The 13713-nt window shown below is 40.8% G+C and overlaps 1 protein-coding gene across 1 annotated transcript in view; it reads right to left on the bottom strand.

Moving 5' to 3' along the window:
• fat4 (FAT atypical cadherin 4) overlaps window positions 1-13713 on the bottom strand; it is a 120606-nt gene that overhangs the window by 51532 nt on the left and 55361 nt on the right. The window contains exon 2 of the mRNA XM_020652844.3: window positions 5990-6121. Coding sequence (XP_020508500.2) covers window positions 5990-6121 — 132 coding nt within the window. The remainder of the gene's footprint in view (window positions 1-5989; window positions 6122-13713) is intronic.

Genomic DNA, 13713 nt, shown 5'->3' on the forward strand with positions numbered 1-13713 from the left:
GTTACAGCTGGTTAAGAGCTAAAGCTACAAGAGACTCTTTCAGCTATGTCTGATGTTTGTGGGATGCTTTTTTGATCTCACAGGACAATGGTACGGCTTACGGAAAGAGGAGTTGCATTAAGCTGTCGCTGTTTCTGCATATTGACACGTTTACTGCATTGGGGAACAATGGGGCTTACATGACAAACTATATTTTACACACACTGTATCCATGCAGGAGTGTTGAAAGATAAGAATCGAATGAGTATTGCATTCATCCGTAGCTTTAAGAAATATCTTCTTAGCACATCAGTGACTTATTCCACCTCTCCTCAGCATTTTTCTCAGCCTTCTGTGGAACACATAGCGCTATTTTTAAGGACATTTGCATAAAGTTAAACTCCCCTGTTGTCGAGCTGCTCGGAGCTGCTTAGCATCTTTGCCCCTATGACAGCATGCCCTCCTTTGAAAAAGAGTTTTCAGGGGAAAATGACTGGCATCCCTCGGCTTTTTTTTTTGTGCATTTGCTGCTCCGTGTTTAAAACTGCTCTACGCCAGCACAGGGCAACATAATCTTGTTTACTGATGTAGTGATACACAGTCGTGAAAATCCCACAGATTATGATGACCTGGTTTTGTCTCGCTTCACGTCAAATCGAGTCAGTCCTGAAAAGCTTAAAGTCGGGATGTCACAGATGCTTCAGGGGGGGATTAACAACCTGTGCATCATATCACAACCTCACCCCTTAGACCCTTGGATTAAGTGAGTCTTTGAGTGTTCAAAGTTCATTATTGGGGTCAACACTCAGCTCTCATTAGTATATTCTCCAGTTATAGCAATCAGCCGTTTTCTAAAAAAAGGAAGGACACATAAACATCTTATGTAAAGTTACAAAACGCTGACACAGTTAGCTTTAGCTAGTTTTGCTAACCACCATAGTCACTGTGTTCAGTGTGTTCATGTTTTGTCACGTCTGTTAGTACTGCAATGTTATGTGTTAGGATGTAAGCTGTATGTTGTGTATGTTAATGAGCGTTATGTTGGTTTTTAAGTTGTAAGACGACACAGTCACAATGTAATGGTTGTTGCGGACCCCAGGAAATATGGGGATCCTAATAAACAAAACAAATACCATTTGGTAATGAAAATACTCAAATGTAGCAGCTAACGGAGTGAAGGAATATTGAACTTCTATGTGTGTAATGAATGTTCAAATAATCAACTCTCTGCTGACTGTAAGGAGATCATGTATTTCTTGATAGCATTTTTGTTGACAACAAACTTGCTTAAAACATTTTTTAATGTCGGGGTGCCGGTGGCCTTGTGGCCTCTCCATGACCATTACATAGATATGACCCACGTACACACACCGCCAGGAGGATCTATATTATCAAGGTTTAAGTTGCACATTGCTGAGCACTGAATATAGATTTTGTGTTCCACATGTTCCACATTCAAAGATTTAGAAACGGCTGGTTAAATGAACATCACCTATGAGATGGAGACCTCTTGTTAAGACATTGGGACTCATTGTGATTTACATTGAGAAAGTGTGTTTTGAATAGTGCATGTATTCGTCTTGCCAAATTAAAAGATGACCATAATCACTATTGCAGGTTTCTGTAAGTGTTAATGTTTGCAGTACGTCGACGTTGTTGCACACTGCTAGTCAAAGTGCTGAAGTAAATATTTCAGTCTCTTCTTCTTTAACAGACGTTGTGCATAAATGTTTATGGCTGCATAGATCTGTACTTAGCAGCGATTTGCCATAAGTTTCAGACATACTCAATAACACGAGGCCAAGTTCATGACGGGCTCTTATCTCTTTTCCCGTGGCTTGTTTTTATGACGGATAAATCCTCCGTCTTCCTTGACCTTGACTCTCATTGCATTACCAGAAGCGAGCCGGTCAGAGATCCAGGCCCAGTAAAACAGAAAAAAAAAAAAAATGAAGGAGACCAGGAGGAACGTATAGTTTAGACTCTGCTCATCTAAGGACCCTGCTGTCATCAATCAGTGGCTCCAAATCTGGCAATCCCATCAGCCACCTGGGCTGCAGGCCGGAACCCAACACCCGCCGTTTGCCAATTAATTTTTTTGATAGGGTTCAAAGGCAGAGCAAGGGAGGTGGGAGAGGCCGAGCAGGTGGGGGTCCATCCAGGCTACAATCCAACACACACACACACACACACATGCACACAGACACACACACACACTGAGGCAGGTTATAAGAACACACACACAACAGAACCTTCAGTACTTCTTGACTAGTCTCACCTCACTCTATTTACTAAACTAACATGAGTAATTAAGATCTCTCACACAAAACACACTCACACACTGCTTGACCTTTTGACCTTCACTCAAGAGTGGGACTACTTTACAGCCCTCCAAAGACACCGAGGGGTTGTTGGGAGGAGGAAGGGGGGCCAATTAAACAGTGGCGTTCCAGGCAGCAAAGCGTACCAGACGGGAGCAGAAGGAAACTCATTTAGCAGATGAGTGGTTTTTTGGGAGCACGCAGTTCCTATGAGAAGTGAGAAGTGCGAGGAGGCAGACAGCGCCGTCGGGGATAGCGAGCTTCCTGTATGCAACAGCGAAAAGCAAGAAAGCCAATCACAACACAGACTTCTTCAAAAACAGGCAACGTGTTGTCACTGTGACCTCCAAGAAACAGGATTTTTTAATGGTAGAGAAGAAGAGCTGCTGCTGCCTGAATCTGTTTTGAACACATTCAAAATTACATATATTCTTCCCGACTCTCTCTCCCTGATTTCCAACTCTATCCCTTACCTATCTCTACAATAAAGGCACAAAAAGCCCCAACAATAAATCTTAAAAAAAACCCCCAAAAAACCAGTCGGCTTCTGGAACACATTACTGTTGGTTTCAAACACACTGCGCTGCACTTTTCATCATTAAAAAAAAAGGTTTTTTACCTGTGACATATTTTCCACATCAGGTCAGACGTCTAATAAAATGTTCACAGGCTTTTTTAAAAAAAAGGCACATCAGGCAGCTTATTTCATTTAAATGAAGTGAGAGTCCTTTTTTCAGAGAGGCCTAAGCCGGCATTAGACAAAAGAGCAAAAGTCTCATATTGATTTTCTTTCAACTCCTCTTATACAACCTCTTCCTTCTTTTTTTCTGGGGTGTAGTAAAGAACGGATGCGTAGAAGCAGCACTTTTAATTCCCTCACACATGAATCCCACATGAACACTGTTAAATTGGACGGGATCATTACGATGTCTGAATTCAGCCTCGTCAGCTGGCCAACAGCTTGCACTCTTGGCTACTCCGCAGTGGCTCACTCACACATGTGGCTTTTTCAACGAGGGCTCCAAATGCGTTCAGTGCGCTTAGTGTCAGCGCAACTTAAGTTTCCTGCGTAAGGATGTGGGCAAAAGACTTGGCTGGCCTTGTATCTGGCTCCGAGTGAGAGCTGGAATGAAGTACAGGCTTCTATTTAGCAAAAACCTATTCATGGCAGCAGCGCTGGAGTTTGGAGTAAACATCTCTTGAATCTTTAATTCCTTAAAAGGCTCGTCTATATTCTCTTTAAGTGTCTCTGTGTTTTATTTTTTTATTTGAATCGCTGGCTCGAAACAAAATGTAGCTTATGTTTGAAAGAAAGTACCTAAAATTGATCATTCTGCAAGACTTGTGGGGAAGTATGAGCATGCTTCATTTTCTCCAAAAAGCCATAAGTTTGATTTTATGAAAAGCAGCTCAGGCAGACTCTCCTCTTAAATTCAGATATGAGGAAAAAGTGAAAAAATGCACAGTGTGATTTCAATACCATACGCTACCCCTTCCCAGATCAGAGCTGTGAATAAACCATGTCCTTAAAATCCCTCCACTGAAAAGGTTGACCTGCCTCCAGGTCTTAGATTTACAAAAAAACATCCAGGAGTGAGACTCTGTACCACTTTTCTCACATTCAGAGCAAATGCAAAAGAGGTGGAGGAGAACAGCTGTGCAATAAAATATGTGTGGCTTCATAAGTTATCGTTCATTCGGAGTCCAAACTCGGCCCGTCTAATCTTTCTTTTCTCTCCAGCTCAACTTTTTCTGTGTCCTTTGGCTTTGGGTGAGGGACCGCAGACCCGGCCTGCGTCTCGCTCTCTGCGGGATTCAATATCCATATCCTGCCTAAAGCGACTAAAGATGGAGCCTTTAACTAATTGAGAACGATGCCTGTGATGTAATGTGAACTATGGGAACAGCAGAGGGACTATCGGGAGCAGCGAGGCCGTATAATCAATCGCTGGTCGCTCTCCTTCAGTGCTCTGTGACACGTCTCAGATAACTCAGCACGTGAGAGAGGAAAAGACGATTCTATTTGTCTAAGAGGGAAAAGAAAAAAAAAACAGAAAGAAGACGGATTGAAACAAACTGGTAGCCAGTGTGTTTATGTTACTGTGTGAGGGTGAAGGGAGCGTAATCTGTCTTGGCCACTTTGTGTCACTGTGTGTGTGAGTAGTGCACAGGGTTAAACTGATTGTTCAAAGCTCCGAGGAAGACGATTCACTGATGTCAGGTCATGTTCTTTTCTTGTTTTAAATAGCTGAGAAAAGTCTAACTGAAAGTGGTAACACTTTAAATTAAGATCACAACATTCACCATTTACTTGTTACTTATTAGCATGCTAACACAACAATGCAGCGCGAGTTGTTTTGGTTTCATGCTGGTGCTCAAGGGCGACATCTGCTGGATCAAGAAATCACATATAAAGCCTTTAATGTTGAATATTGTGACCTTAATACTAAAGGCGGGGTTGGTCATTTTGGGACATCCCCCACCCCTTCCCCTCTGTGCTCCCTCTAAAGCCACGCTTACATGCACGAGCGACGTAGCTCCAGAAGTGGACCTCAGCTCATCTCTAACATGGAAGAAACTACGTCGTCTCATGTCTCATTCAGCGGTAAGTAAACACTGAACTTTATCATAATACAAAAAGAATCTGACTATTTAACTACTCACAACAGCCAACGACAAACTCACAGTATAAACTCTGTCATCGGTGACACACTTTGAGTGTGTGCTTTTGCATGCAAGAGGTAAAGAACGAGCAGGGAGACGGTGAACAGCTTTCAGTCTGATCAGACACACACGTGCTGCCAGGAAGTGCACAGAGGCAAAGCACAACATCGACAACTGTTCATTAGAGTTTCTAATCAGCATCAAAACCATCCTTAATATTGTCATTTTCAACCAAAACCATCACTGTCATCGTCATCATTAATATCATTAAATGTAGCCTCCAGGCGTCCATGAAAGAGTGTGTCTTTAGCTTTTTCTTAAAGGTGCATATAGTTGAAGCCAGTATAACTTCACAGTGAAGCTCAGGAGGCAACATCAAACTTTTGAGTCCAAATTCTAGAAAGGACCTGAAGACTTTAAAGTTTGCTTTCTTTACCTCTACACTTCTGGAGAAGTTACTTCTTAGGTGACTGATTAAACATGTTAAGTCTTTTTCTTTTCTTTCTTTTTTTTTAATCCCTTGCTTAGTTGATGGGTTTCAATAAAGTTGTGTGCTGTTTCTTTAAATAGAGCGTCTGTTTATGTTTGAGTAACTGTTTTCATTTTGAATCACAGTGTAGAAAAATATTGTAAAATCACTTCTTTGCTTTATTTAGAGTTATGATGAATGTGCGACCACCCTTACTTTTACAATTTATAATAAAAGTTTCCACTTTCCACGGTCCTAATGTTGTTTCCATGGCCTTTTCTGCCCTGAATATCTCAGCTCTTATATCATCAATGTTCTGGCATGAAAACTGGCCGCTCATGTCAGCTTCACTTCTCTTCAATATTGACAGCTGATTTGGCCTCAAAACTAATTTCATCAATCTTGGATTCTACACTGTGGGAAGAGAAATTGTGATCATATTTTATTCCAATCACTCCCAGGGATATGGATTCTGAAAGCAGCGGAGTGGAAAACGGGCAGAGAAAAGTACAAAAAAACCACCGTCAGACAGAATAGAAACTTTGGGAGCGATTACCTCGTCTGCATCCGTGGCTGTTAGCTGCATTATCCTGAAGCCATCTGCGACGTTCTCCTCGATGGTCACATCAAGAATGTCATTAGGGAAAACAGGCGGGTTGTCATTGACGTCCTGCAGCGTGATCTCCACCTGCAGAGGAAGAATAAACAGCAGAGTTTCCGTCAAGAGCGCCTGCTACAGCTGTTAACATCACTGGAAAGAGGGGGGGGGGAGGGAGGGAAGTCAATTTTCTTAGATTTCAGATGATGAAGAAGCTGCAAAGGCAGAGGAAACTTATCGTTCACTCCAGAGAGGTTAGAGAGGAAGAGCTGTGAAATTATGAAGTGTAGTATATATAGACTGTAAGGTCACACAGCAAGCAGACTGAAATAATGTTTTATCCAAAAGACCATTCCATGTAGTAGTGGAATAAATCTGTCATTTTAATCCACATTCATCCAAAACTACAGCAACGTTATAAAGACATCCTGAGACTCATTTTTTAACTTCACAGAAATCACTCAAAAGAGCAGCCAGAACTAGAAAACAGAAGTTAAACCTACATGACTTTGGTTGTGGTCTGGTCTACTGTTTATTGTGAATATGTTTCTTATTTCAGGACTTTTCTATTGCTGGACCAAACTTGTGGAACTCTTTACCTCCCAACATCCATCTCTCACCTACTCCTGATGGTTAAAACATATTTCTACTCAGTGGCCTTCAATTTTGAATAACGTGTCATGCTCAGAGATCCATAGCTTTGTAAGTTTTAAGTTACACTGTACATAACCTGTTCTTTAATTTTAATTTTAATTTTAATTAAAATTATTCTTGTCTTGTCTGTTACTTTCTTGTTTTCTGTGCTTTTCAGCACTTTGGATCAACTGTGTTGTGTGTACAGTGCTATACAAATAAAGTTGAGTTGAGTTATTTCCTGGTACAGAAAAAATATTCTTAATACCTCAATACCACATAAATAAATACCTCATTGGTAAAATGTAACAAATCCGACCTTAGGTCCTTTCAAATGAATGCATGCAGTGAAACCACCTTTAAAGTATGTATTTTAATTTATTCAATGAAATAATTATTTTCTAAATGTGTTCAATGGGTTACAAAGCTAAGACAGATACATTAGCTGTAGTCACATACGGCCGCCTCAGCTGCTACTGGTCTTAACAAGTGCAAATATGGGGAAGAAAACATCTCAAATTTGCAAAACAGGCAAAAACTGATATAATTGAACTCTGGGACTTACGTTTATCTATTCACCTTTTTTTTTTAATTGTTACTTGTAATTAAGTGATCAACGTCCTTGCACCGTGTGATTCATTGGGTTTGTTATACGTCGAGCATCACACACTGGCTGAGCTCAGTGGTGCAGCAGTCACTTCAAACTCTACCTATAGGCTGAATGTGTAAATCCCAGATTTTGAAATCAAAAAACACAGAGAGGAAAACGATGCTAATAGTAGAATAAATGTTACCAATGTGTGAAAATAAAGAGTTTTAATGCTGCAGATACAATATCACCAAAGTCAAAGACCTGCATTGTGTGTCCATGGTAGCTTCATTAGCCCACTGTTGCTAAAGTGAGAAAGAGGAGCACACTAACTGCAGCTTCTGGATTTTCACTTTTATGTCTTAGTAACCAGAATAATCACATTTCTGTAGACCACAGACCCCCCATGTGGATAAACGTTGTCTTGCTCTGATAATATACATTTCATACACACACAGCAGTGTTAACAGTGAAACCCATGATTAGATGAATTGTTTGGATAAATTATGCCAATCAAGGTAAATCAAAATCACATATTTAACTTGAATTTTTTCAAAAGACTTCTGAAGGACCCCCAACAGTTCTCTCTACACACTTATCCTTCACAGTCCTAGATAGCGGTTATTACTACATGGCCGTAAGTATGTGGAGGGTGCTTTTTCATTTTCTTCTGCTTCTGTTTTCATAACTTTGGGCAGGTTTTCTAGCTTTCAATTCAGGGAAATCTTAATGCTACAACAATATTCCAGACAATAGTGCGCATTAGGGTAAGGCAGTTTCCTGCTTTAAACATGACAATGCCCTCTTGCACAAAGCCAATAAAGAAATGACTTTCACATTTTTGCAGGGGAAGAATTTGACCGGCCTGCAAAGAAACCTTGACCTCTTTACCCCATCGCACACCTTTTGGAATAACATGGACGCAGGCTCCAAGCCATAACCTCACATTAAATCTAACCAACTAGAAAAATACCAGAACTAGAAGGATATTTGAACAATAGTTTGTTGGTGCAGTTCCAGTAAAAATCAAACCAATCAACCATCCTGGTAGAAACAGATGATCAGTTAAACGAGCAGTTAACAGCTGATCAAATGTGAAACCCTGGAGACGGTGAGAGTGATACAGTTATAGTTTCAAGATACTCTCTGTCTCATGTGACTATATTACATCTCCACTCGTATCCCACAACTTAAACTGAGATCCCCCCCTCTGCCTCATCCACTAACCAAAATATGCATTTCAAAGCCAGTAAACATGGCTCTTGCTTCTGAATCATAACAGACATTTTTCCTGCACATTCTCTGTTTATTGCCTCTATAAATATGGAAAAGCCGTGTTTAAATTCTCCAGTGATAGGATCTCCATTAATGTTGACAGTGATTATGGTAATACGTATGCCAGGCAATCACAATGTGCCCCCGTATCTTTTTTTTTTTTCACAACCCCCTCCCCCTGCTACAAACACAGATTAAGCTAGTGAGATTAAATAGGAAATGGAGAAAGAACAGTTGTCAAAAGTCTACAATGAGTGCAGGCAACAAGAGTTTCCCAGCAGGCATTTACACAACAGACAATAGAGGCCTCAAGGTTGTACAACCACCAAGGTTGGGGGGGGGGGGGGGGGGGGTCAGATATAGAGGCCTATTCATACCCGAGTATTGACAGGAAAAGCAGACATCCCATAAATCTGCTCTGGAACTAACAGTAGCAGGAAACTCTTGGTATAGCAGCTGCCAGGGATTCCTTTGGAGTTCATTAAAGACGACCCAGAACAAAAAAAGCTTGAGGGAGAAGTGGCTGAAACGGTGTCACAGTCTGGGCTGAATAAAATATTTTCTGCTCGCTGTTTACTACCATACGAGACTCCACCGCGAGCAAAGGGGCAAGTCTGCGCAAGCCGCAATTACAACACATCTCATCAATGAAGCCTCATTCTTCTGATCTACTTCCTGCCAAGATGAGAATGTTGTCCACTAAAACGATGTGTTGGTGTCAGTGTGTCTGCATGAGTTGGAGATAATTACAGCAGAACAAGACAATTAATGTCCCGGGCATCGACGATGCAGAAGGGCGCACAAACAAGCCACAATGGCAGCGGCTCTTGACTCAACTTGCGCCTGAGCCGAGGGACCGGGGCAAAGTCAACAAACAATGAATATTTATCTCCACCGCCCTGTGTGTCCCCCTTGATGTGTAAATAATGCAAGGCCCACTTCTGAGGAGTGAACTAATTAGGGTAGAAGTGCAGTTTTTGAGAAATAATTACGCCTCACGCTTCCAGTTTTGCATTACCCAGGCTCCCAACGGGACGGGGAGATATCAAAGAGCTTTGGTGGAAAAATTCAGTGGAGGAAGAGGAAGCGAGGTCAGTAAGGCGGGGGGGGGAGGCGAAGAGGAGCAGGAGGAGAGGTTTTTGTTCCCTCTACCTGGACCCAGACACCACAGCAGAGGCAGGTGAAACACATTACTTTACACGGTAAAAGATTGTGTTTCAGGAACTACTGTTTCAAGTTGCAGGTGCTGCTAACGGTCTGCCAGGGTTTTATTATTTATGGGTGCAGTATGAATGATTCACGCGTCAAGAGGGTGCCTGAGCGCTGTCTATTATGAGACCGTGAGTGATGGAAGGTATACTTGTCCAAGAGGTTGAGGCTTGAGCTCATACTCAGAAAGTGATGAATTAATCTTTCTCAAAAAAAATTCCCAGAGCTTAGCTGCAGCAATGACAGGTGGGATAATTTAGATGTCTGAGCTTATGTTACATAATCCGGTATCCTTTTTTTCACACATAGAAGTTAAATTCAAAGCACAAGTCTTTCCATATTACAAAAATACTTTTTTTTTTTCCATCAACCTCTGGTAGTATCTAGACATGGTGAAAGTTTTTTTTTTTTTTTTTTCCCATTTGCTTGAGTTTTGAGCATTGATTGTATAAAAAATGGACGTAGTCTCAGTGTCGTTACAAATTGGTTTCTGAAGAGGCGTTATGAAGCCCAACAATGGCAGTCACCATATTGGAAATAAGGTCTTGTACTAATTTTCAGAAAATCTAGAAACAAAGAGGTGTAGCTGATGCAGGCCTTAAGCCTCCTGGCAAACATGCACCTGTCAGTCAACTCAGCCACTCCCCTAATTATGCTAACCTATGCATACATCTTAAGCTTAATATCATTTAAACAGATAAGTTGCAAACAGAATTCAACCCCTGGACAGTTTTTACCAATAAAGATGTGAACAATAGAGACCAAAACTTTTACTTTGAGACAGGCAGCTTCAAGGGGACACTAGAGGAACTGCAGTTTTGGGAACTTCACAATTGATTTGATTTTGCATTACCAGAAATTGTCACTTGGTTTTAAGGTTTTTTTTAACTGCATGTGCTGAATTGATTTTTAACTGTGCTGAACTCAGAGCACAATAAAAAAAAAATGGAAAAATGTGCAACAACTTGTCTTCCCAGTAAAATTGCCCTTATAGTTTTACAATATTTTGCAGATCTCACTGGAATTTCTTAAAAACAAACACATTTTTTCGAAGAAAGCTGTTGGATGAGACTTTGATGAAACATTGAAACATTGATATTTGAAGGAAAGAGAATTGCTGTTTAGATTTCCAAATGTATGTCATAATTAGTTCAGATAAAATCTGATTAACCTCCACTGTATTCGAGTTCAAGCTGAATTTTTAAAAGGTCTTGGCACACACAAAAATATAATCTATGAGGCTTCTTGAGAAAATAATATAATCAGTGTTGTGGATGAAATGACCATTAAACACCATCACTCATCCGATACTCTGAAACTGCACATCCAGACATATTCATAAATATGCTCCCGCAAGCCAAGCAGACAGCAGACATCAAAGCTCAGACATTTTCTTGAACAGAAAAAGAATACACCAAAAATAATCCTCCCTCCCAAACTGCCTTGTACTATCCAACGTGAGAAGAAACAGCTCTGGTGCAGCTGAAGGTAAAAGCATCACCTGTGTCCCCTAGAGCAGACAACCTTTGCCTTTTCCCCCACATCTTAAAAAGTGGAAGTAGCACAGGTTTTCATGTGTTTCCCACTTAACAACAATCCTGCCAAGTTCTCTGCAGGCAGACAGACAGGGGAGAAAAGTCACTGCAGCAGCTACAATCCCATGTAGGCTGACATATATTTTGTAATTTATCCATTCAGTTATGTGTAATAACCAGCGGCGTGCCTGATTAATTAAGCGACCGCTGGTTTGCGTTACACATGAGTAATACGATGTATGCTAACTCCATTGATCATTTCTTAATCAAAAGGTTAGAATTCACATCATTAGTAAAACAATTCATCCAAAGCCGCAAAAAAAGGAACTTTACTGACTGCAACTGATGCAACAGTTGGCCTGTAAAGTAAATGTTGAGCTCATCTGATCGTAAAAACTGGAGCAGGGTGCGCCTCCTGCAGGAAATAATCATTTCGAAATGATTGAACATATGATTAGACGCTGTTGACGAGTCGGGGTCAAGGGTTGGGGGGGAAGCATTGACTTCCAGCTCTCATTATGCTTGGCCTCGGAGATTGAATGATTCCACTTTGCATCATCCATTTTTTTGCTGATGACTACAAACTAGGATCACAAAGCCATTCCAAATATAACACTTCATCATAGCGCAAAAGAGCCAGAATCATATGCTGTTAAAAAGAAATTACTCAGGCTTTTGGCGCAGTATAAACAGTTAAATGGCACAAAGGAATTTTTGCAAATGCCATAACGGAAAAGTCAACACTAAAAGCCTTTAAAACATGCTAATCCCACTGACATATAATAAATAAACAGTCCATGCTAAATTCAATTTGAGGTTATAATGCACTATTTGTATACACTGACATGATGGTTATCTTAGGTTACGTTGGTCTGATGCCTCTGTCGGGGCCTCGTGTAATGTGAGGACATCTCTTTGAGTCTGCGTCGAGTTGAAGGTTAGTACAGCTTGGGCTGCTTAGCAGAGTGTTCCAACAGGAGCAGGAAAATACAAAAGGCTCCAATTTCTATGTCTTTCAAAAAAGGAGCAAAAGAGTCATAACTGTAGCCTTCTCGTATTCAGACAGAGAGGTTACATCGCTTCCAACCGCTAACTGTGAAACCTTCGAACAACCGCACCCATGCAGGTCAGTAAGGACGTCCTCGCTGAATTCCCACAAGTGCTTCAACAAAAGCCTTCAAGTCTAAGGGGTTTCAAAATGAACTCGCTTTAAAGTAGAAACTCATTTTTTTCCAGCTCTATTCAGGTGGCGCTGTACTGTATGGAGGAAACTCGTCCTGGCGTGGAGGTTACATACCATAGAACAAACTAACTGACTGAGACACCTTCAAAAGAACAGCACATGTGGAGTTCAGTAAGGACATCCTGACAGAAATGATACTGGTTAGGTAGTTTGTGCTCAGTGTAGGAGCCGCAGTACAGTGGGTACGAAGGAATCTCAAGAAAGCATCAAACTCCAGAGTTTCTAATGAACATTCTCCACATTGGAAAATTAAAGTTTTCCGGTATATTTAGAAGGTTTCTGATCTATATCTACACCCGCCCTGCAAGACAGAGCACTACCGCAGGTCGTTCATCCCATCTGCCGTCAGACTGTTTAATCAGACTCTTTAATCATATCGATAATGCTACACACTGTGTGTGTTTTTAATAACAATAACTCTTTCCACAAGTGGAAGTGTACAGACCTTGTATTATTCTATTATTGTATTTTTTCTCCCTTTATTTAACTGATGTACATATGTTTGATTTTTAACTTCTTGTTATTTTTGATAATTATATTCCTGTTTCTTGAGCTGTTGTGACAAAAAAAATCCCCCATGGGGGATCAATAAAGTTTATCTTTATCTTTATCTTTATATCCCTTTTAACTGACTGACAGCAAAACCAACAAAAAAAACTAACCATGCAGGTCAGCATGGACGCCTTCTTCAAGTCTTATCCCTAAACTGCTTTAATAAAGTATTAAACTCCCGGGCCTTCTAACCAAGTCCATCCACATTGGAAAGTCATAAGCTCCCGCACTATCTAGGATCCACTATATTGTGTGGAGGAGCCTGTCAACCACTCGACTTTGAAAATGGATTGCAGACCATTTAGAAAAAGCCCAGCAACTGTGTCTGCGTTTGCCTTGACTTAATCTGAAAACCTTATGGTACGACGAACCCCCTATCTGATGAATGCTCTGCTATGTAAGACGGATTGTAAAGTGAGACCAGGGTGATAAAATACCACATCGGACATTATTAATTTCCTGCAACTCCGGAGATGTGCGGACAAAGTCCATGATTATTGCACTTCATCTTCACTTCTTCTTGTGGTCATTTTAACTGTTTTAAGTAGATCCACATCATGGACTCTTGGCTCCAGATTTATGAAAGAATTCAAGAACCAACAAGGTCCTGTAGGTCAAGGACACTCATAGATGTGCCAACTTGGCT

The sequence above is a fragment of the Labrus bergylta genome, chromosome 9 (assembly GCF_963930695.1).
Source record: "Labrus bergylta chromosome 9, fLabBer1.1, whole genome shotgun sequence".
NCBI lineage: Eukaryota > Metazoa > Chordata > Actinopteri > Labriformes > Labridae > Labrus > Labrus bergylta.